Consider the following 24746-nt stretch of genomic DNA (forward strand, 5'->3'; position numbering starts at 1 on the left):
TGTAAAAATAGGTAGGTATTTAACTAACCATTAACATACAAAAACATCCATATTACACATTTTACAAATTCTATATGATTTAATCCTACCATTTTTTTAAATAATAGAAACTTCCATTTTATGAAGCTTCTAATCAGTGTAATAAATAATGTTATAATATTACTACTGTCTTTTGTGCCTACCAGAGATACCATGTCTTTGACAGATTAATTTTAGACATGTCACACAAACAGTATTTGAGTACTAATTCAGTAAACATTTTTAGTGCAACTTAATTAACTCATTCTGATTTCTTTTTGATTAATTAATCCATTTCTTACTAGTCTTCCTAAATAATAATACTGTCCTCTCTTACATAAATGGGGCAAAAATGAAGTCACATAGCTACAATGTTCTTCCTCCTCCTTCTCCTTCATATCACACTTTACATCCAGGGCTCAAAAAATCAAGAGCCATCAACTGAGCTGCCAAGGACAGCTCTTTGCCTCCCTCACACAAATTAAATTAGCCTCCAAAAGCTGCATTCCTGCTCACAATTTTTGTGTGTATGTGTGTGTCCGTACTCAATGATCCTAGAAATACAAACCTGTTTTGCTGCTAAATTTCCCATTGCTTTTGACTGCCATTCCTAGATGACTTTATTTTCTGCATTCATTTTTTTGTTATCTTCAGTTAGATAAACTTTATCAGTGCTAGCTTTAAGATCATTAATCTCCAGGTCATTAATACAAAGAAAATATATTTGCTCACATGCTTGACCTTTTGTCTGTCTTTTCATTGAGAAATCATGCAAATGATGGTCACTTCTTTATCACTTACACTTGAGGTCATAAAATGCTGTATTACAGCTTAGGCAATGGGTGAAGAGATTTTTATGAAATTCCAGAAATCCCGCTGAGCCTCAAATGCACGTGCACACACACATATATATGTGTTTGTTAAACAAAAATTAATTGATCTCTGCTCATCAATTCCAAAGTATCTTCTCTGTTAGGTACACTGAGTTCTACCTGGCTGCTTAGCTGAATCTCAAACCCTAACAACACACAAAAAGTATGTACTTATTGATGTGTCTGACAGAGATCAGTGTGAGAACAAGCTGTCAGAAAGCAGCTTCAAGTGAAACACTTATTACATTGTCCATCCTTGCAGAATGCGGGACCCCCAAACTTACATCCATTCTTTGGGTGCTAACTGCCAACACCAGCTCATAAACAATATGAGGATGAGGATATGATGGCTCTATTTTCTATCACTTGTTTAAATTGTGGATATGGGAAACAGACCTCAACTCCCTCCCAGCTCATAGATCTAGGGAGAATTCCTGTCTCTCAGCTTGCCTTGTGAAAAGCAGATTGTGATTAGATAGAGGGAAGCTTGGCTCCCTTTTCCCTTTGATGCAGCAGGTTACAGCAGAAATGCTGCTGGCAACAATAAACACCCCTGAGATAGTTTAAATTCAGTTACTGTGGCACACAGCCAAAACAAGTGCTAAATTCCAGAAGACTGTGTTATAGCTGCTGCAGAAAATAACACTTCTCTGAAAGCCTGTTCCTGTTACACATCCCAGGGTGATCTCTGCTTTTCTCAAACCAGCATGACAATGCTGCTTCATGATTAGTTTATGAGCCACTGCCACTATCAGGCATTTTTTTCTGAAGAAGTACTCCTAACCAGTTTATTTTCCTTCTGTGTGGGCCCTGCTGACTGTTCTTGCATTAGTGCATTATCCCTCTGCTGCTTCTTTTAAAACTCATCCTGTTTTCCAAGACTGTTTCTCCAGTTTCTCAAGATGTTTCTGAATTCCATCATGTCCTTCAATGCACCTGCAGATCCTTTCAGTTTCATGGGGAACTACAAATTTAATTTAATACGCACATTCCATCATCCAGCTATTAATGAGAAATATCCAGGAATTATTATTAATTCTGCTATGATTATGGCCACCAACCAGCTCTCCACTAGGTCCTAGCTTCATCTAGGCCATGTTCCTGAGCTTGCTTGTGGACAGTATAAAAAAACCTTACCAAGAAGGAATGACATTTGCTTTTTCACCTTGGTTCTACTTCTTCCTTGTAGACGGAAATGGAAGACTTGACATAGTTTTTTCTTGCCAAATACCAGCTGCCTTCTGCTATTTTTCAGGTGCTGGTAAGTATTTCTATGTACAATTGGGCCTTTTACAATTTCTCAACAGAAAGCAAATAAAAAGCAAATAATCTGGGTATTCTTTTGAAACATGTATTTTCCAACCTTCTAGAACTTTTCCTAATTTAGAGTGAATAGGCAGAAAAGACTGGAAGTTATCCAATCAATTTTGTGTATGAATGCCTTTCCTTATACTCAATAAGTTTTTTCCATCCAGTGTTTAATATCTCCCTTTCAGCTTCCTCCTGGGTAATATCTGAAGCAGCTTAACAACCATCTAAGTTTATTTTATATACCTTCACTGTCATTGTTCAGATTTATCTGCAACATTCTCTTTGCATTATTTCTTGATTTTTCTTATGGGAACTAAAACAAAACAACTTAAAAAGTCTCTCTGGGAATTATTCTCCTTTCATGGTAAATACTCTAGTTTTTGGTTATCATTTTTCTTGCATCTGACTGAGAAGAATGTTCCTATTTATTATTTAATTAGTCAACATTACTTTCATTCCTTTTTCTATTTATTTTTTAACATAAAACAGAGACATAAATAAAACAGACAATTTTCAGAAACAGTTTTTTAACAGTGTAGTATTAACTGGTCAATGTAGAATCAGTATCTGAGAAAAGATATATGTATGCACACACTTTTTAGGGAAATGTAACCAGCAGGATCAGCATCCTGAATTACTGAACTACACCTCTCATTACTTTTCGTTTTTTAAGCTTTGGAGCTCTCTGGCCATTTATAGAATTTACTGCTAGTGAAAACAAACACAGTGGTTTCACTGGAGCTCAACTCTAACAGAATTTAGCCTGCATAGCAAAATCCTTTCAGATTAAGAGTGTCTGCTAGATGGAAAAAAATATCAGTCACAATAAAGTGGAACTGGCAACATTGGCTGACCAGACTGGCAAAACTCTTACCTGTACTTCTACAAACATCACTTTTATGCAATAATAAAATAACTCACCAGAGAGATTTTACACCAGTCAATATGGAACTGAGTACGAAATTTTTTATCACAGGTTATTACAGGCTCCATTTCTTGACTGCACCTCAGCTGATTTTGTGGGTTTTCCACTTCTCGTAAACACGAGGAGAAAGGAACATCTGCCCCAACCATCACGTACACACTGCAGAAAGAGATGAGTGACAGAGCAGCAGGTTGTGTCACAAACCCCCAAAGGACAATGGTGTACTCTTCCAAACATTACTGCTGTACACAGTAACATTCATCTGTTATTTAAAGATTGAAATTACTTTTTAAAATAATTTTTCTTCATAGTATATTTTTATTTCTTTAAGCATACAAATAACAGACTGAAATCAGAAGGACTTTCCTAGCTGCTTATTACAACATATTCCGGTTCACTTGTTAATGCAAATGTTTCATTACTATCAGTGGTGCCAATTTCTATGAAGTCAAAGAGCTCCAAGTGTGGCTTCCTCGTGTAAGTAAATCAGTACTATTTTTGAAAATTGTATTAAAATAGCAGCCTTTTGTTTTAAGGAAATCTTTAATCTTGCATCATAGATTTTTTAGAGATTCCTCCCATGTTTCCAAAATAGATTCACAATGACTAGTTATTGCTAAACCTAATACAGCTATGAACATGCTAACCCCCAGTTTCTTCTGAGAGGTTCCATACTGTAGCTATGCACAGCAAACAAAATTTGCTTCAGAATACTGAAAGCTGAAGGTAAACCTAATACTTGATTTACTATTACCATATGATGCCTTAAGATGCTGGCAAAGGACCCTGGATTCACTACTCCAGAGTTAAGAAAGCTTTTGCTTGTGAAACAACTGTAAAAAGCATAGACGGTGGACTGAAGAGAGAAAACAAGAATGATGGGACTTCATAACCTGAAGCTATAATTGGACAATTAACCTCAATATAAAGATAGACCAACCAAAACTTATAAAAATGTGAGATCTCATGACCAGTTGTCCATTTTGTGACCATTTTTAGATTTATCTTTGGTGTAGCCCTGCCCAGGCTCCTGTACTGCCCAAGGTGTATCCTTTAATGCCTTTCAATAAATACCTACTTTATTCTTAACTCTGTCTAGCCTCTGTTCTAGGTCAGCCTTCTCAAGGCATCACATACATAAAATAAGAGCTACTACACTGTATGTAAAATACAGTCTGCTGCACCGAGTTATAATGTACCAATGGATTCTGAAACAGAAATTAGGTCCCGGCTGCCATTTATTACAGTAGGCATTATCTAAATATTTGAAGTGTAGTCACTGGTATTAAGTGACTGCTATTACTCTGGCTAGTACAGAAGTCACTTTCCTTCTTTAAATGTGCTCAAAAACTCCAGAGACACAAAAGGGTTCTGAAAAAGCCAGTATTTTCTGCACGCATCTCGTATTTTGAACCTTCATCCCTTTCTTAGATACTATTTGATTCCAAAATATCGAAAATAATCTAAAAGTAACTAAGCATCTTCACTTTCACCAGAGAAAAGCACTGTCAAAACCATATTTGAAAAAACTGGATCCTTATTAGTTTCCAGTTAAATACTGTTAAGAATAGTATTTATGGTTACAAATCACAAATGGAAACAATCCATTCCAGCAGTTTACACTCAGTTCCTGAGTTCCCCAGACACTTTACAACTTTCAGAAGAAAGTCAAAACTGCTCTTGAATCAAATAACTAACTCAGCATGAGCACAGCTAAAAATTACACTGTTACATGCTAACTGCTCTCAGAAATTGAAGCATCTCTGCAATCTCTTCTCTATCAGAACTTGCTTCAAAATTTTGAGCTTAATGAATTTGGAACAGTTAAAAACTTGAAAAGCATGTCAAATGACTGCTCAGAAGTAAAACTGGGATTACAAAAAATCCATATTTAGTACCAATTATAGTTAATGGAATTTATTAGTATTCCTTGGATTATAACATCAATATATAGGAACTGTGCACTGTTGTCGTGGTATCTAACACAACAAACTTGGGGCTCAGACCATGAATAAACTTTTCATATCTAATTCCAAAACATAAAACACCAATTTCAAAGTTTCTAAAAAACTTGAAAAAATATTAGGCTTCTCAGTAACAACAACAACAACAAAAAAAGAGCAAAGCAAAAACATCATACTGACACATGCTTACCCCTCTTTCATGTCATTAATTGGAAGTGGAACTCTCCCTCCCCTGTCAAGGGCTGAAGTAATATTTATAGCATTCAAGCGTTCTGGCTGCCATACATTTTTCACTGCTCCGAGGAAGTCACCAAGAACTTCACTTGCTAACATTTCTTCTACATTCATATTCCTTATGAAGAATTCCGCTTGATATGGTAAAGGAAAATCTATTTGCAATGAAAAAGAGTGTTTTATTAAACACAGGCTCAATAAATCCAAAAATAAATCTTCAAAATATCTGGACAAATTATTAATGTAATAATACTTTAAGATTGATACACCTTTCCAAAAATCTTGTGTGTTTGAATTAGCTCATTTTGAACCTACTGTGATTATGTTTAATTCAGTAGGGAGTACCATTAGCTGCTACTTGAGCTAAAACCCTTCAGTTATTTGGAAAAAACAGGGAGATAAAGAAGCAGACTACAGGAGAAGAGTCGCAGTTGTAAAACTTCATTAAAGAGATACAATTATGTTCATGGTAATTTGGGGGTCAAAACCAATCTGCAGCTACAATGGATTCCAACTCATGACACTCCAGAATGCAAATGTGATGAAGAGAATTAATTTTAGGGTCCAAATGTCCATGTATGCTATAACCTGTTGTTTTCTGATTCTGCCTACACAATTGTTCATTGCATAAGGCACACACAGAACTAAGAAAACTAAACAACATGCAGAGAGTAAAATCACTCATGTCTTTTCTTTGAAAAGACAAGGGAAATTTTGAATTAGAAGCAGTTTAATGAAAAACAAATATGCAAACATTTTACTCTGAGTGAAGAAAAGCAGTCCTGAATGACAGAAGTAATCTTGATTAAAAAACCAAAATTAATTAAATGAGGAAAATTTCTCTTACTTCTCCCCTGTGCCTCGTGTTTGGTTTGAACACCAGACAGTATTTATCTTCAAAAGCAGGAGCCCATAAGAAGGTTTTGCTGATTCAGTTAAAAATACAACCAGTCATATTCTGTACATACCTTCTGCTGACATTATATTAATGATCAAATTGTGTCTTGCTGTTTCAAAGGTACGCCTGTTATACGCAGTGATCTGAAGTGAAAAAGGTAATATTACAAAATGCAAAAATTAAAATTATATAAATGAAACATCAATGAAAGTTAAACTGATAACTGAGAAATACTTATTTGCTTTTAAGTACCTTGCCTCCTTATTTTGAAACCTATGAACATTCATTCACTGATACAAAATTTGAAAGGTAAAGTAATTTATTTAATGCAGTACTACCTTCAAGTCAGGATATTGGTATTTTCTTGACCAGTCTATAGCCAAATACAATTAACAAAGGGATATATGTAAAAATAATATCTTTTGGTCCTGATGGAAGTGCTCTGCCATACATGTGTATTCTTTATCTTCTGTTATCTGTAAGAACCACCATAAGGACAGACTGGTTTCTCCATTTCCCCATGCAGCCTCCAACCCCCCTCCATCAATTCTGTAAGAGCTAAATTCATCGACAGCTCCTCGGAAATAAACTACATGGAGAGGTTTTTTAAAGGAAAAACTGCTGGGATGCCAGGAATTCTCATCTTTGGGTCTGCTATTTAGTTTTAGCTCTGGATCCAGTGAAGTCTCACCCCATGAATGGACTCAAAATAATGTGCCAACACAATTAGTTTTTTTAAAAAATCATGGAATCTGTAAATGTAGGAGAAGTGAAAACAAGGAGGTAGATGCAACATTTGTGACTCTTATTTTTTGAAACATACACCTTCATGAATAAAATATGCAAAGATACTAATCTAAAAGTTAAAATGTCTAGGATACCTGAAATGCATGCAAGTGGTTACTTCTCAGTGGTGACTGTACTCCAAGGTTGTACTATGATTAAGTGCTCATTCATATAAAAAATATGAATTCATAAGAACAAGGCTGGATATCAGTATAATTACGTATTATCTTCTCTACCTTTTTTATCACTGCAAGGTGATAAATCTTTCATGAAACAAACAGAAAAGTTTTAAATTTTAGACTTCATTTCACTCATTTCGAGGCCAAAGGAGAGGCAGAGGAGTGACAATAGTGACAGAACTATGTTGCTTCTCAGCAAACAGAGCCACAAACCACTGTGACACTATCAAATAAATAAAAGTAACAGATGTTGCATTTCTTTTAAGTATTTGAATGAAAAGGAAAAATGCTGCAGAGTATCTACTGCAAGTTTAAGTGGAGAGGGAAAAGCTTACTCAACACAATCAGATCTCATTTAACGTTACAATTTCACTATAAAATTAACAGGAGATTTCTCTAGTCCTAATTCTGCTAATTTTTCAAAGAGTTGTTTCATCAGCAGTTGAACCACTAGCACCCAGAAAACCAAACCCCTTTTTTGTACAAGCTCTGTACAGGAGCAGGGCAGTACCCACTGTGAACCTTCACTCCAGCAGCAGGAGCTGCCAGCGTAGCCCATGCATCACACCAAGGAATGGCAGAGATTGCCTCTGTCCTGAATATTCATTCAAATACAAACTGTCTTTGCACAGCTTTCAAAGAAGCTTGAGCTCAAGAGTGTTACCTGCTCTACTGCAGTGCTATGCAGAATGCTAGCCTCTCCTAATCATGAGGTCTCCTCCAGTTAAGTGACCTCCTCATGACATTCCCTCAGGAATTATAACATGATGGAAGTTATATTCAGGCCAGGAATATGCAGTCACTCCTCTCAGAAGGCAATAGGAAGAGGATCAAATGCCATCTGCCCTCCTCACATACCGCAAAATTAATTAAAAAGCCATATCTAAGACTGGAACTGCAAAGAATTAATTTTATATGCTAGGCAAGATTTACTTCAAATATGGCTTGGGGTCATGCTTAGAATGGAGGTCTCAATATAGATCCTAGAAGCTAAAAGCACATACTATTTAAGAACTGGCAACTTCAAATAATGGTTTCCTCTAAGTAAAACTAAGCAAAGCCTGCAAGAACTTTTGTACATTATCAATAAGATGTTATTAGTCCTGCTGAAACCAAAACAGAATCATGTATACAAAATTAAGCATGGGTGGAACTATATATAATATAACCTAACATTCAGAGCTGTCATGCTTGAGGAAGAAAAACTACATCAAATGAAATTTAGAAAAAAAATTTATTCATCAAGGGTTTAAGACAAATATATGCTGAAGCAGCAAAATGGTTGGAGCAAGTTAATGTACAGATTTCTTAACGCTCTGAACCACACAGTGTCTTATTCAGCCTGCTGTCTATGAAATACATGGTAGAGAATATTGTCCCTTTTCCCTTCTGAATTGCTGCTCAATGAATAACTAGTGCTTTTATATATTTAAATAGCTAACTCTCAAAAATACAGTTTTGTCATTGTTACACGTGTAAGAATTAAATTCATAAAAGTGCTACCTAAAGTAAAACTTATCACTAAACACGAATAATGAACAAAGGGATGTTTGATGAAAAATAATTGAAAAAAACCCAAACCAATCAAACCAAAACACAAAAACAAACATATATACAAGAAAAAAAACCCCACAACTGCTTATTGATTGAACTCTTTCATCTAGTGCAGAAGTCTGACTTGTATTTAGGTTGAATGTTACAAAGTTACAATTCAGTTATTTTCCAAGTACAGTTGTTTACAAAGATTTTTTGCTCTATATTTTGAATAAAACTTCAAGTAATTAACTTTTCAAAAACAAGGGAGAACTTGTTGACAGTTCTGAACCTTATACTCTAAATCAAGATACATATTTTTTAACTTTTGAAAGCAAATACCTCAATGATGGTTGGCTTGCCCACGTTTTCTACAGTTGGTGAGCCATACAGCACTCCATCACTGTATGGTGTCCTTTGTATGTAGCGTAGCCATCCAGGTCTGTCAGGGTAACCCATTAAATTGGTATTAAATGTTATAGGATCATTACTTATTTCACCTAGATAAGAGAAATTATATTAGAATATTTACAAGAAAATGCTAAATGCTTTGATTTAAACTTTTCAACTAGGAAGTCTTACTCTGCTGCTTTTACTTGTTTTCTGAGCCTTTCTAAAAAGAAAAAAAAGACTAAAATTTGCTAACCTTTACCATATCAGAAATAAGTGAGTTCACTTATGAGATGAGGTCACTGTTATTACTCAGCACTTATAGGTATTAAGAAATTCAAAGCTGGAAAGTGTAACCAACTGCAGACATATGCAGGTACTTCCTTGAATCCTGGCTAAGTACTCATGTTCAGTAACTAGTGGGTCTGATTTTTAGAGCTCAGTTCCACCTCAAATTGAAGCATCTAACCTCCTTACAGACAGAAGCACAGAGGTTTCAGTCCTTTAATTCCCCCTCCCAACTTACTTTTATTTAAGTTTTCAATGATGGATCCAGGTATTCAATGTACTGTAAAGAGTGGCCATGTAATCAATAATGTCTGAAAGCTTCTGTTAGCATTAGGATACACATACAGGTTTTTGGCACCAACAGCCTGGCAGTCATTTTAATTTAGAGAAAAAATTAATTCAAAAAAGGATCCTCCATTCCTTGAACTGGAGCCACTGACGGCTACTAAATACAGTGGTTCAGCTGAAATCTGTAAAAGTCCCTCAAGTCAAACCAGAACATCAGTTCTTGTGGTTCTTATTGATACTCTTATAAATGTCTGGATTCTACTTCAGTTTATTTTAGCTCTTGTAAATAAAATCAGGCCTGAACACTATCAAATCCTCACCAGCAAGGCAGTGTCCAGCTAAGGCACAGAACTCGAGTCAAATCCATTCTGAGCCTACACAGACACCTCCTGCCTTTCACTCCAACTCAGCTTTGAGAGGGCAACAGCACTGTAGGACAAGTGATGAAAGAAGGTAACAGCCAGGCTGGCACAGAAAGCAGAAACCAAGCCCAGTGAAGAATGAACAGCTCTCATCTTCTCCAAAGAGGGACAAAGAGACCAAGATGTGTTGCCCAAGAGTGACTAGTCTTCAGGTACACATTTACACATCTGGTTGAATAAAATGAATCAGAATCAGACCAAAACAGTACTTGGCTGTAACACAACTTCCTCACAATTCTCTCAGAACTCACAGTAATCTAATCTATTGCAGTCAGAAACACAAAATTCAGAATTACAGAATATGAGTTGGAAGAGACCCACAAGGATCATGCAGTATAACTCTTAAGTGAATGGCACATACAGAGCTTGAACCCACAACCTGGCATTACTAGCACCCTGGTCTAAAATTCCCAGTACCACAAATGATTTGGGGAAAATTCTGAAAGCAACCTGTGAGACATTCTGGTTTGCCCTTCCTTCATCAAGTTAGGCCATGGTAACAATCCAGCTCAGCAGACAAAAATTAAAGTACCATGACAACACTTGACCTCACAGTGAATTTCTGACATAATCGCGACTGTCTGTGGGGCAATTCCAACAGGATCTGAAACCAGATGCCTTGGCATCACACAAATGTCAAGAGGCTGCTGCTGTAAGACAATCCATCATCAGGAAAATTTCAAAGTTCTTTCCACTTATGTGCCAAAACTGAGAGAAAACTGGCACAAACTTCACTCTGCCAGTCACCATGACATAAATGAAGACTCGGGTATCCATGCCAGGAAAAACACCCATTTTACAAAGAGAAGAAATCTTTAAAACTTTAAGGGTTGACTCATGTTTACTCAAAATTTAACCAATGCTAACAGAAGCTTTTTTTTTTAAAGTGAGTCTCAGTAATAGCACTCTCAAATCAATTCCAAACTTCACTGTTGAAACAGGCTTTGATGATGCGTGCACTGTACATAGGTTTTTCTTATTCTTATAAGAAAATAGTCATATTTATATAAGTTGGATATATTTATTTCTTTTCATTGTTGATAAGTATGTGTGGCTGAATGCTCTCTCTCTTCCCACCACTACCAGATTGCTTACACATATTCTAACCTACAGTGACCAGTCTTTTAGCTTCAGTGTATAGCAAAACCATACTTAGGAAATCACAGCTCCTTCTCTAAAACCAAGCTGTTTACTAACATTAAACTGTTCCTAAATAAAGGAAGAAGGCTGAAGCTAAAGGACTGTTTTTTAAAATGAAAGAAAACAGTATTATGAGGCCTCATATTTGATTTAATCTTCTGTCTTATGTTTACTATATGGTTTCAAATTACTCCTTCATATAGCCTGATACATACTATGTCTGAAACAATGACCAGATAAATAGCATTTTTAGCAGACATAATTAATAAATTTCCACAATTTCATATTTAATGCAGAAGTGAAGGAGCACTACTTAATATCAGATATATACAATGTGTTACTTCACCTTCCCAAATAGAGCACATTTTTCACAATATACAATTATATGCATCTTTCCACAAATGATCACAAACTAGAATATTTTAGAAGTGTAGGACTACACATTTTATTTCATTTGAAGATATTTCAATAGAAACTAAAACCTGTCTTGTTTATCTTATATGTTGAACCACAAGGTATTCTAAATAGACTTCAATTTTTTATAACAATATTTTTTCTGTATTTGCATATAATATGGAAGATCTTAGCATTTCATACCAGGCTTTGGGTAAGGAGGAAATTCCCCCTTAAAGTACTCTCTCTCCAAAACATGAACAAACAGAACTCCAGCAGAAGGGTATACATTCCGATCAGAGTGCACCTTAGACAGAATTGTGTACACTGAAAAGCAGAAGGAGAGATAAGAGACAGAAAAAAGGCAAAAATGAGACATGCTCTAGATAACTTCATGCATTTCAACAGCAATGCAGGCATCTGGGAGAAGGAAAGCAACAAATATTAGACACCTGTTAATAAGATTTTTAAAAGGTTACATAGATTTAAGAACAGAACATAGAGCAAACCCTCTCTTTGCCCAACAGGATCCTTTCCAAGATTGCAATAAACTAAACTGCATATGTTAAGATTTCAAAAGTTGTACAAGATCTTTATTTTTATTGTAATTAAAAAAATGAGGAAGGCTATTACAATTTTATAGTTGGTTTATTTGTAATATTACTTTAATAAAAGTACAATAAATGAATTATACAACCATGTTTTCCTGATATTTTACATAAAGAAAGCAACCAAGGAATACAGAAGAACCTTACCAATCGGCAGTTCCCATTCACCACTGAACAAAAATGGCAGATTTTTCAGTTCTTGTGCAGAAAAGGACATAAAAATCAGCTGAAGGAAATTGCTATGAGTTCTTAAAGCTAGACTTTCTCAGACCACCCAGGTAAAATACATCTCAAACTTCAATTAGAGAGCTCATTACTGAAGATGTTAGGCTTGTACTGAAGGATAACACAGAAGAACAAGGGTATTTATAGGCCAGTCAGCTGAAACTGATTCCAAACAAAAAAAAAATGAAGCCATGTTTTACAGGACTGAATATCAAAAACCTAAAGAAAACTTAATTCAGAACAATCAGCTTATGTAAAAGCAATAAGATGTTTTTCATTTAGTACAAAATTCATTGATAAGGGCATAACTTTCTAGGTATAACACATCTGATGCAGAACTGCATATATATTTTAATTGACATATTTAAATTAATATTTTAATGACTTAGAAGAATGAAGAAATGACTACAAAAAATTAGGTGGATAAGAAGCCACTTTAATAACAAGTTTCAAAATGTAAGTATAAACAAAGAATACGGCTTTAATAGGTGTTTCTCATAGCATCTTAATAAGATTGATTGTAGCTTGCATTACTAATTTTATTACTATTGAATTTTAATTTAATGCCCTGAAAGAACTGATCATTGGTAATAGATTTTGTCAGTGAGATGAAGATTACAAAAGTAGTAGATAAAGATGGTAAGCCACAGAAAATCACACACAGCTCCAGCCTTGCTTGCCAAACTTGAGGAATCCTCCATGAGGAATCACATCTCCAAAAACAAATTATAGACCATACAGAATGGAGATGCTGTCACTAGGAAGACGGACTCGAAAAGACACTTCAGAATCATTGTAAAAAACTCATAGGAGCAAACTTGTAGGTCCCAGAGGGGCTAATTTCAACACTTGGATGAATAAGCAGGACACATTTGAAATGTGGATAAAGTTAATGAAATTTTTTAATGCTGGTATATTTTTTTAATCCTGGTATCATTTCTCCAGCCTTATAATTATACCAACTTTCTTACTCAAGATCTGTTTAAAAAGGCACCACTAATTAGGCATTAATCACAGGCATTCAAGCTCTCACACCACGTACTCTTGAGTGGAATCTCTCTCACCTAATTTTAGATGCCTACAGAAACAACATCCACCACTGAGTTAGTCAGGCTCCTTTTATAGTCAGTGGAGAAGAAACAGACGCTTCTAGTGGTTGATTTATTTGATTTCTCCTGTAAAATGAGATGAATCATGTCCTAGATTCCAGGCTACACTAACTAGATCTCCATGCACTGCAGAGGCATCTGAGAGGAGATGCAGACATCTGTAATGTGGACCTCTACATTTAATTACATGCTGCGAACTCTTCAAGCTTAATGTTGCAGAATGAAAAGCTCTGAATATACTACTGATCACATTCCACAGCATTTGTTTTTTCCCACATATGAAAACCATTTTTAACACAATACTGAACAGAACACACCTTTCTAACAGTTTTATCTTAGTGACAAAATTAAAATTATCCTGAAATTTGAACCGTTACAATTCCATGTGGTTAATAAACCAGTTACTGTAATTTTCATTATGTAGACTTACGTACAGTAAGATCATTTATTTATTTACTTAAAACTAGTAAATTGTTATCCAAAAAACCTCTGCACTCAATTTTGTGAATGAGGTGTAAACAGCACAAGGAAGTTGATTAATTTCCTTTCAAATATTTTCAAGAAAAGCTGAAAAAGTAACATTAAAAGAAAAAAGAACTGAAAAAATATGGTGGCAAGCTGAAAATGCATCAAATGCCTAGAGAAGTTCATTTTTCCATTTCTGATGCTTTTCCTCTACAATGAAAATCCATTTCAAACAGGAAGAACAGTGAAAAAGTAATGTGTATTTTTCCTGCATAGGCAATTCTTTCAGAAAGAAACAAGCGTAATAGAATCAACAGTTACTGAAAAACAACATATAATACTTATTTTGTCTGCTATAGGAAACCTATTACCACCACTAAATGCCTGCCCATTCCTAGCAATGAAACATTCCCTGCTGCTGAAATAAGTGTGCCAGTAAGGATTTGATACAGATATAAAATACTGATCTTGGTGGAAGTCTAGAAATATCTCAGAAGGAAAAAACCCTGTTTTATCTTGTAATGACAAACACATCATAAGATCACAAGTATGGTGATTAAGAACTCAAAAGTTCTTGCCCTCCTTGTCAGAGATACCCTCCTTGTTTTTCCCCAAAGAAGTTTCTTCAAAACTAAAGGAAAATGATAAGTCCTCAGTCCACTACAGCTATCACTAGGTTTTCAATGATGAAACAAGTGAAATGTTACTTTCTTCACAAGCTTTTAAAACCCATGATTATTTTCGTGAGACTGTGCAAGACTGGATATGAATGTGTAATCATCATCTTGGGTGATCTAGGGACAAAACTGAATATACTTAACAAAGAGACACTAATCTAACACAGCAGACTGCCAGCTGTGAATTGCCTGGGCAAATTCCCTGTGGTAGATAAAAGTCTCATGGACTGTGAAAAGCTTCTGTAAAACTAATCATGGGAAATTAAAAATCTTCATTACTTAGGATCACATCAGATCCCTGGTATAATCAGCTGCCTTGACAGCACTGCTTTTCTCTTGCTTCCAGATCACTTGGAGGACTTTCTGTATGTAGATACCAAGATCTCCTTATAGGTCTTGAACACAGGCACAGCCGGGCATTCAGACAGGATTTTATCAGCCTGCATCCCAGAGTTTATTACCAGAAACAGAAAACTCCCATTTCCAGAAATTTCAGAAGTTTCACCATGTTGATTGCAGCCTGTATGCCAGTGATCCTCAGGAAAGAATTCACCTGGAAGTTTGGCTTTCTCCTAGAAATTTCAATTGGTTTTCTCCCCACTGATATTCAGCAGATGAAGCAGAATCCCAGAAATAACTTGATCTGGAGGCCAATCCAGACTGCCTGTCTAGATGAGCAATCGGTGCAAAGCTTCTTCTCAGCCAGTGTGCACTAGCTACAGTATTTAATGTGTACTTGTAAAAATGACAGTGAAATAGTCTTTTTACATTCATGTGTGATAAAAATTTTAAAATTGTTACAGAGAAGTTATTGTATTAAGCAAACCACAGAGGTATCTTCAAGCAACCAGCCATGATAAGAAAATGTGAAGTGTTAGGTATAAACACAGCCATTATTTCAAGCAAAGCTACAGGAACAGGAAAAGTCAGGGAAGACTGACAAGAACACGCAGGTCTGTGAATATTTGAAGATTGAAGAAATGTAAAGTTATCCAAATTACCTACCTTAAAATAGCACCCTACTCCTAAAACAAGGACATGACTGGAAAAGCAAGAGTAATATTAAAAGCAGGTTTGCTTGAACCAACAGGGTATTCAAATTTACAACCTAAACTCACCATTCTTCTGAACAGCCTTTATTCTGCTGATAACATAACTGTGGGCTCGCTTAGTCGTCCAGTTAACAGTTCCATTATTGCCATCAGCAGAGCTTAGCAAAAAAGCTTTTCAGAATAAAACAAATGCAAAAAAACAAATTAGTCAGATCAACAGACTTCCACAGACAATCTGATCAGATGGGATCAGACACCTTCTACACCATGTTTTGGTTTTAGTCAGAATTTAGGAACCACAGGTCAAAAAATAGAAGTGTTTGGTTTGAATATATAAATATATAATAATCTTTCTGACAACCACCTTTATTACACTGATTTTTCCAAATAAGCTAAGCTCACTCTAAATGCTTATACCTCTGCAGACACTTCTGCTAACATAATTGTATTGATAACAAAGATGAAGAAGAGCAATCTCAAATAAATATATTGGCACTGTCAAAACCTCACATACAGGCAAAATATATAAAGTAGCTTTCACTGGAGTACTATATTTTGGTCAAAGTAGGAAAAGTAATATAAGCAAGCTTTGCTCTTATAATGATGCTTATGTAAAGACACATGGGGCTGATTGCCTTGCAGGCATAACCAATAATCAATTTTGAAAAAATAACTCTTTAAAAATGGCTGCCTACATCCCACACAACTAGAACACAGCCTGAAATCAGCTAGATATATGCAGCTGAGGTGGAAGTTTTAAATGCAGTGAGGAGCAAATGATGACTGGAGACAGAAGGCAGCTGTGCAGCTGACAGAGACTTCATCTCACCAGCAGCAGAGGTGCCTGAGAAAGCTCCCTCCTCACTTCCCACTTTTTGTTCCTGTTCTTCTGTGATGAATAATAGGTATACCAGCTCTACAGTTACATGCCAGCTGAAAGTATAGAGGGAAGGAACTGCAGTCAGATGCTAGGAAAGGGAAAGTGGCCATAATGAGTAGGTATTTTTATTTTTAAATAGTTTGGGAATGAGAACTCATGTCAAACCCTGGATCAAAGATGTCTTTGGATTAGCATCTTAACGTCCCTGTAAAAACAGCAATACCAGAAACATCAAAGAGTGTACAAATTTGTGTACAGATGCACCAGTTTGCAGGAAGAAACAAACACTTATAGGAAAACATGCACAGTACATGAAAGAAGCCTAAAAATCTGTAGAAACTTCTGACCTGTTGCACCAGGCAGCTATTAAATTAGTGATAAGACATTCTCCAAACAGAATTCAGGAGGCCAAACAGATCTGGCTCAAGCAGTCATAAAGATATACCACAATCAATCTACAAATGTAAGAGAGGCATTTATTATATATAATTTACAGAAAACATCTAAAACCAAATTGAGGATGAAATGTAATTTAAAATTGCATTTTTAGTGCACTTTTGATTTTATTTATTAACTTTAATACTTTAATTAATGCAATCGTTACTATACCAACACAATAACATTTCTAACAGCTTTCTCCCTGCTGAAATGATCTGCATATATTGCAAGTCTTAATATAATAACTTCCTAGGGACTATGAAATTTAGTATTGCATAGGACTTTGTGTAAATTTTAATAATTCTTGAAAAACTCAAAAGATTCCTAAAAAGGTCGAATAAAGTTGTTCCATTATTCCAGCAGGATGAGCTGGGCAATCAGAGGCTTGTTAGCTACAGACCAGCCCCAGTACCAGACAAATCAATTAATACAAGATTAGATTACTGAATTATTAAATGGAAAATAGTATTAGGGATGTCACAATTCTTGTCAAAATTATTATACTTATCACAGTCCTTATTTAATATTTATTAAGGATTTAACGCATCTTTTTAGACACTTTTGGTGAGCCCACAAGTTTTTCCTGATGAACAGCAATAATGATGTTATCCTTAGTTATATAGCTTATCACCTAACACTTTGATTGAAAAAGTAGATACTAAAGCATTTCAGCATATTTAAATGTGATTAAAAAAAAAAAAAAGAGAAAAAAGACAAGTTCCACAAAATGCGCTTTTCAATATATGTGATTGGCAAGTGTCTTTGATTTCGGTTCCAAGTTGTGCTAGGTTTGGCTGTGTGGATTGAAGAAGTTACCAATCTACATGTCCATGCTATGCTGCATTTCACAGGGGAACTGGAAAAGCAACCAGTATGCCTGTTTTCAGATCCTAGGGTTTATAGTGTGATGTTTTCATATATATCACCATTGATTTGATTTCAAATGACAGACGTGAAAAGCAAGAGAATAGGGCTGCTAAAAAGTTAATTTGTTATATGAACTTTCTAGTGGGTCTCACAAAGTTGTGGCATCAGCCTTATGTAACTGGGATGGAGGGAAGAGAGGCAGGAAAGAAACGGAGATGGGAAGGGAGACAAAGAATGACTTGTATGTACCAAATATACTGACAGAACTTGCAGGTAAAAACAAAGTCTGGGAGACTGTCAAACAATAGAGAAGACAGAACAGTCTACATTGTCTGTTAAAAAGGTGATCAGTGATGTGCAGTTCAATAGAATAAAATGTAACTGCACACCAGGAACAAAGGTAGCAGCATGCCAAACACACACTGTGAGCACACAATTCAGGGATGCTCAGCTTGGGTAACAACCTAGAGATGCAAGTCAGGTTGAACACAGCTTTCACCAGAACACTGGCTAGAACAGCTGACACGTAAACAGCAACATCAAGGAGAAACAGGCAGACTTTATTTTTGTACTTGACACAATTATGATCACTGTTCAAATGCTCTGTCTAGCAGAGCCTTCAAGAAGCAACTGACAACACGAGGAAGGCTCTGGGAAGATCTGAATATGATTAAAGGATGACAAAAGAGACCTTATACTACAGAATGCAGGGATTCAAACTATGCATTTTATCAAAGAGACAGTTTAGAATTAATTTAATCAGCCTTGTACTCACGATGAAAGAATGTTAATAGTGTCAGGCTCTTCAGTCTGTTACACATGTTGCCACAGTTGCTGGAGAACCCACCATTGCCTACAGCACCAGGAGCAATTCACAGCTCTGTGCCTGCGACTTGAACATGCCCAAGTGAAGCATATCACAATTTTTTCTTCTTTCTCCAACTATGTTTTCTTTTAATTATTCTTTAATTATAATTGCATTGGTTATAAATAAAAGCCACAATTATATTAATTTTGACATTTTTCCTCTTTTTAAAGTACATTTGCATAATATTTAACAGAGAGGATACCCACAGTAATTTCTGACCATGTAACAATCAAAAAATGACCAAAGTATCATGGACCAACTTCACATACCCCATTCCTTTACTGCACTGACCTCCAAACAGTATCCTGTACCTTTACCTATCCTCTTATTCCTTCTTTGAAGCAGGATCTCATGCCCATCTTTCCCACTATTAAAGCAGCACACAGCTCCAGCTCTCAAACACTGCCACTTCCCCTTTCTCCCACATGTCCATCTTCCCCTGGGACCTGATATAAACACCTGCTCGTTACTTTGATGCCACAGGCCAGGGCCTTTGGCCATGCTTACACTGCTCCTTACTCTCTTACAGCACAACCCTGCCCCAGAAAGCTACCCCTGCACTCCTCTACTGCATATCCCATCTGGCTTAGTCCTCCTTCCTGCATTCTGAGCTGGAAGTGCAGATCCACACACAGCACATTCTTCTGCATGTGTGGTTCTGCTGAGAACCACACAGCAGAACAGTTAGAAACTGACACCACAAGCTGAAGTGAAACATCTGTGAAGAGAGAACCATCTGCAAGGTACTTGTCCCACAGCTGAAATCAGAGCTTGTAGCCAGTCAGTTACTGAAGATCCGCTGCTGTCCGCACTTGCCAGGTTGGTCACAGCATCCTTTAAAGGAGGCAGAAGTTGCAGCACTCACCCACTCTCCCTCCTCTTCCAACTTCCATGCACTGTCCTCTTCCCTACTATGTAGTACATGGCAGAAATTTACTTTGAACTAAAGGAAATTCTCTCAGTGGAATTTCACATTGAGATTGGATATTTTCTAACCCTCTTCAACAACAGCTACTATGTAAGAAACAGGAATTAATTTGTGCTAGTTCTCCCTTGCAGATTGCTCAGGTCCCTCTACATTGCATTTATTCAAACTGTCTAAAAGTCCAAATCAACCCCAGAAATGTTTCTCGGCTCTATTCTTGTTCACCTTTGTTCAGTAGGCAATGGTTTTCCATCTGTTCCTGTGCTATCCACTGATTACTGTAACATTTGAATATTTCTCCTAAATCATTCAAGTCAAGTAACCAAATAAAGCATTGTCAGTCTCACTGTTAAACTTCAGCATTTGCATTCATGGGAATGCTACAAATTAACTACTGGGAGAACAAAACCCTCATGATTTATTAACAGCAGCATTTACCCACCACCATTCCCCCTCCTACTGCAAGCCTGAGAACCAAATTAGGTTAGCATTTCCACAAAGGTGAGGAAAACATTGTCAGCTCCTGTGGTTCCAGCCCTAGGCCCATGGTGTAGCCAAAGGGTATGACCAGACCATCCTGACGGCCTGCTACTCCAGGATGTCTCCTACATTTCTATCATCTTTTGATATAAGCTATCAGGGTATCCCTGCAATTGCATTCCAAATTTCTGAGGTGGCAATTGTTCTGAAAGACTAAGGATTTCAGAAAAGTCATTGATTTCAATATGCTAAGATTTCTGTCTGCTCAGTAGGTTGTTCTTTCTAGCTTCTCATCTTTCACAGCTTGGACTGTCACTAAAATAACCACATTTGAAAGACATTTTGGCTGTTTCTGTTGCAATTGTTAACAACATTTAGACACAGATTCAAATTCCTATGGAAGTAATCAAAACTAGCAACTCCCTCCTTTCCTCTAGAAGTCTGCCTAGGAAGGCACTCTACAATGATAGTGGCTGCTGTAAAATTCATCACTCTCTATTCAGGAAGAATTCAAAAGCTCTTCAGATACTGAAAAAACCCCAAATACTCTTGTCTAGGTTTTAAATAATTTTTATTAGTTTGACTGGAAATAATCTTTCTTCTAGAGAAAGAGTTTTACTTCAGTGACTGCAATTCCTGAAGTACTTTAATGAACTTCTAACCAAATCTAAAAACATTAAGGAGCAAAAATAAGCCTCTCTACACTAACATCTTCTGCCATAAAGCCGACTTTTTATTGTCTGGCTTCAGGACCTCTACGATGTCTCCATGTACTGCCTATAAATAATGTGTTTCTGTAATGAAAAGCATATTAATGGAATGGCTACTTTTCCCCTCCTGTAATTGCTTATTCAAGTAAGTAGCTATTGACAGTAGATTGTATGTATTGACCTGGCTCAGACTAGTAGTACAGGCAGCATCCTCAGAGGCAGACAGATATCCAGAGGCTCTCTGAAGGAACCTGCTTCTCTGTCCTTACGATTGCACCCACAACAGAAAAAAGGGCAGGTGTGCTGTAGTGTTAGTCTGAAAACACCAGACCATCTGTGAAATGTTCCGCTTCCTTGCACAGGGTGCGGCTTAGCAGAGGAGTGTTGCCAACAGCACTTCTGCTGTCAACAGCAGGACGAGTGCAGGGATCTGGTTCAGCCTCCTGGATCCCCGCCCCAGCCAGCGATTTCACAGCTGTTTTAAACAGGCATGTCTGCAGCCCCACTCAAAGGGGGCATTCCCAGCACATTCTTCATCACCTAGCACACACCAGTGGAAACGATCCCATACCAGTCCTGGACAGTACATTTCAGTGAACTATTTTTGTGGGTCGACTAGTTTTGAGCCAGATGACCCAATCCACAATATCACTGTACAAGTTACCCGTCACCAAGGGAAGCAGCAAATAATCCCTAGCTATGTAAGGGCTGGAGAATGCTTTCTGGCAGCAGTGCAGCTTTATTACAAATTAATGTGACCACATAACCGCTGCTTGCAAAGTGAGAACTAATGAGCTTCTTCCCCATTTTGACCCCTTTACAGGGAAAGAACACAACTCCATTGCTCTACAGCTCCCTATTCCTGGGATGAACAGGGGTTCCAGGGACAACATGGGCACTGACAACTAACTCTAAGTGCAGAAATACAGGGCAAAACTACTGGCCACATTCACTCAAACAATGTTTTGATAACCACTCTCTCTGCAGATACACAATATGGGGGCAATTCATTGCTCTGCCAAACTAATATGACAGACAGCTCTACTAGTGTAAGTTAGCAAACTTCTAGGAAGTCTGTTACTATAAAGCCAGAGTCAAAGAATACCTAACTAGTTTCTAGTAGAAATGCTTAATTGTTTATGTCACTTCTCACAACAAAGATCCATGTTTTCCTAGCAGCAAAGCATCATCAGCTTGCATTTGAGAGTCAATACCTTCAATATAAGTAGACCCTCAGGAGCAACTGAAATCTCTCTTACAACCTTTAAATTCTTAATTCTCATTAAACTCCTGGATGTTGAAATAATGTTTTGCCTCAAGGAGGATAGGGAGAAGTGAGAGGCAGACAACTCTTCTGACAGCAGCTATTCTTCTCAAAAAAGCCTTTTTCCATACATTTTTAAGAAATGCAAAAAGCATAAGTCAACTTTCTTCTGTAGATCAAGTGCTACAACACAAATGGGAAAAACTAATCCATATTAGTTCAAGAGGACTAAAATAAATCTATTTACAAGTGCCATACCACTTCTCATGTGCCATTTTTTCTGTAAGATGTTTCTTGTTAAGTAATGCTGCAGTACTATAGAGTTCACTTAAGATCAGGATTAAAAAGAATGGATTTTCATGCTGGGCAATGGCTCATCTTAGATCCAGCAGACGAGGCTGGAAATTCTTTACTTAGGGAGAATGGAGGGGAGCTCAGGTGAGCTCCTGGGACAGCTTCATTCAGATCAGGAATCTCCACCTTCAAATCTCCACCTTCCCAAAGAATAAATTTCATATAGATATCCCTTAAAAGAACATAACCGAACTAAAGTTAATGCCTCCTTTTCTATATAACAGTTTCAAACCAAGTATTTTTCTGTTTTCTCAGAAACAACACTGAACCAACTTTAGAAAGGTCCAAGTGGAAAAGTTATCATAAAAAAAACCTTAAGAGCTCTTCCCTTACCACATAGCCTGGAAAGGACTTGCAGATCGACCTCACAACTCAGTTTCTAGAAGAACATTTAGGTGATCTTTTTAAAAGTACATTATTTCAGTTGATACTGAAAGTTTATTCTAAACTGTCCTAGTTCTTGCTTGGTTGCTAAAAGTCATGGAGGGGAAGGGAGAAGAGGTAGGAAAAATTTCCACATAACGGGAAAGCAGTGTCTTGCATCTAACAAATGAAAGAAATCCTCACATTGAACAACTTAGCACTTACCACATCTTTAATATATCCAGTGCCTCATGTCAGTTCTGCTGCCAATAACCTATGACAAGTACGGTCATAAGTAAAAGAAGTACTAGGAGGGTACCTAGATACTATTCAAGAGGAATTAGAGTAGACTGCTTGCAGATAACACACCACTGACCTCTCAAAACAACCCAAATAAATGTCTTGCTGTTAACTTACTCTTAGTGTAGCAAGTCTCATAAAGGCAGTCCTGTGGCTGGGCTGCTATTAAGTGCTGGCTGTTTGATGTATTTCAGCGTGAAGAACCTTGTAGGTGAAAAACCTGCCTACTGCATGAAAGCTATTATTTAGCTTTTAGGGACCAGGATCAAGACTTTTTCTGAATTCCTAATTCAGGCCCGTCTGGACTAGGTGGTCAAGATAGGAAATAAGGGAGAAGAGCGGCAACACAAAAGACACTCCCGTACTCACAACAGCCCGTCTCCTACGTCAGGCACCAGGTCGAGGGAGTGGAGGAGAGAAGCGGGCCCGGCCCAGTCCCCGGGAGCGGAGCCTCCCGCGCCATCCACCGGCTCTGAGCCAGGCCTGGCTCCCGCACCTCGCCGGCAGTCCCGCTCCGGCCTCACCCGCCGCCCCCGGGCTCCCTCAGCCCCGGCCCCGCCGCGCTCGGGCGCGCCCGCCGTGCCGGGAGGGGCCGTGGCGGTCCCGCGGCGGGGGCACGGAGGCCGCCGTCCCTGCGCCGCCTGTGGAGCGTCCTCCGGGAGCCGCGGGAGCCACGGCATGGGGGATGCTGGGACAGCGCGGCCCCCGCACTGACAGAGGGCACGGGGCAGCGGGAATGGGGCGCGCAGCGAGCCGCAGCTGGAGGGCGAGGCGGGGGGCCGGTTCCGCCGGGAGGGGACGCGAAGCCCGAGCAGAGGGGGCACCGCGGCGCAGGCCGGCCGCTGCCGGCGGGGCCCGCCACCGCACGCCGCGGCGAGACGCGCCGTGACCGACCTGTCAGCAGGAGCGTGGTGAGGGCGCTGTGCGGCCACGGCCCCGCCGCGCAGCACCGCATCGCTCCCCGCTCCTCCGCCTGCTGCTGCCGACACCACCGCCGCCGCATCCTCTATGCCGCCAAATACCGCTACTCCTGCTGCCACCGCCGCCGCCTCGCCCCGCGGCGGCCGCAGCATCCTCCCCTTCCCGCCCCGCTCCTCCCCGCCCCGCCCCGGCGGCCGTCTCTAGGCAGCGCGGCCGGGATATGCCGGGCATGCCGGGAGGAGCCTGTGGCCGCCATGGCGGGGTGCGCGCGGGGAGCGGGCTCCGCGGGGAGCGGTTCTCCTCAGCGCGGGGACGGGGACTGCCCTGCCCCGCTCCGCGGTGCAGATGTGGCGGGATGAAGCCGTGGCACGCTGGGTGGAGGGGGCAAGGCGGTGACTGAGGTGCCTCGTCAGCCCAGCCTAGACCCGCGCCTTCCCTTGGAGACCCGGCAGGGGAGGGCGGCATCCCACACCTCACACGGTGCACACGGATGTCCTGTGCTCTTGGATATCTTTGTGGCGAAAGCCCTCCCAACAGCAGCGTTTTGAACGCCTTACCCCATCATACTGGAGGAGGTCCAGCAGAGAGTCAAAAAGATC

At 38.6% G+C, this 24746-nt stretch overlaps 1 protein-coding gene across 5 annotated transcripts in view; it reads right to left on the reverse strand.

Moving 5' to 3' along the window:
- Window positions 1–24306, reverse strand: part of SGCE (sarcoglycan epsilon) — a 34112-nt gene extending 9806 nt beyond the window's left edge. For 3 of the 5 annotated variants that reach the window (XM_058831003.1, XM_058831001.1, XM_058831002.1), the window contains exons 1-7: window positions 24121–24306; window positions 15844–15948; window positions 11846–11968; window positions 9063–9220; window positions 6293–6365; window positions 5281–5479; window positions 3123–3285 (exon numbers count right to left, since the gene is read on the reverse strand). In XM_058831003.1, coding sequence (XP_058686986.1) covers window positions 3123–3285; window positions 5281–5479; window positions 6293–6365; window positions 9063–9220; window positions 11846–11968; window positions 15844–15948; window positions 24121–24229 — 930 coding nt within the window. In that variant the 5' untranslated portion in view covers window positions 24230–24306. The remainder of the gene's footprint in view (window positions 1–3122; window positions 3286–5280; window positions 5480–6292; window positions 6366–9062; window positions 9221–11845; window positions 11969–15843; window positions 15949–24120) is intronic. The other 2 variants (XM_058831004.1, XM_058831005.1) reach the window with 2 other exon arrangements.
- Window positions 24307–24746: the final 440 nt, after the last annotated feature.

This window comes from Poecile atricapillus, chromosome 2 (assembly GCF_030490865.1).
Source record: "Poecile atricapillus isolate bPoeAtr1 chromosome 2, bPoeAtr1.hap1, whole genome shotgun sequence".
NCBI lineage: Eukaryota > Metazoa > Chordata > Aves > Passeriformes > Paridae > Poecile > Poecile atricapillus.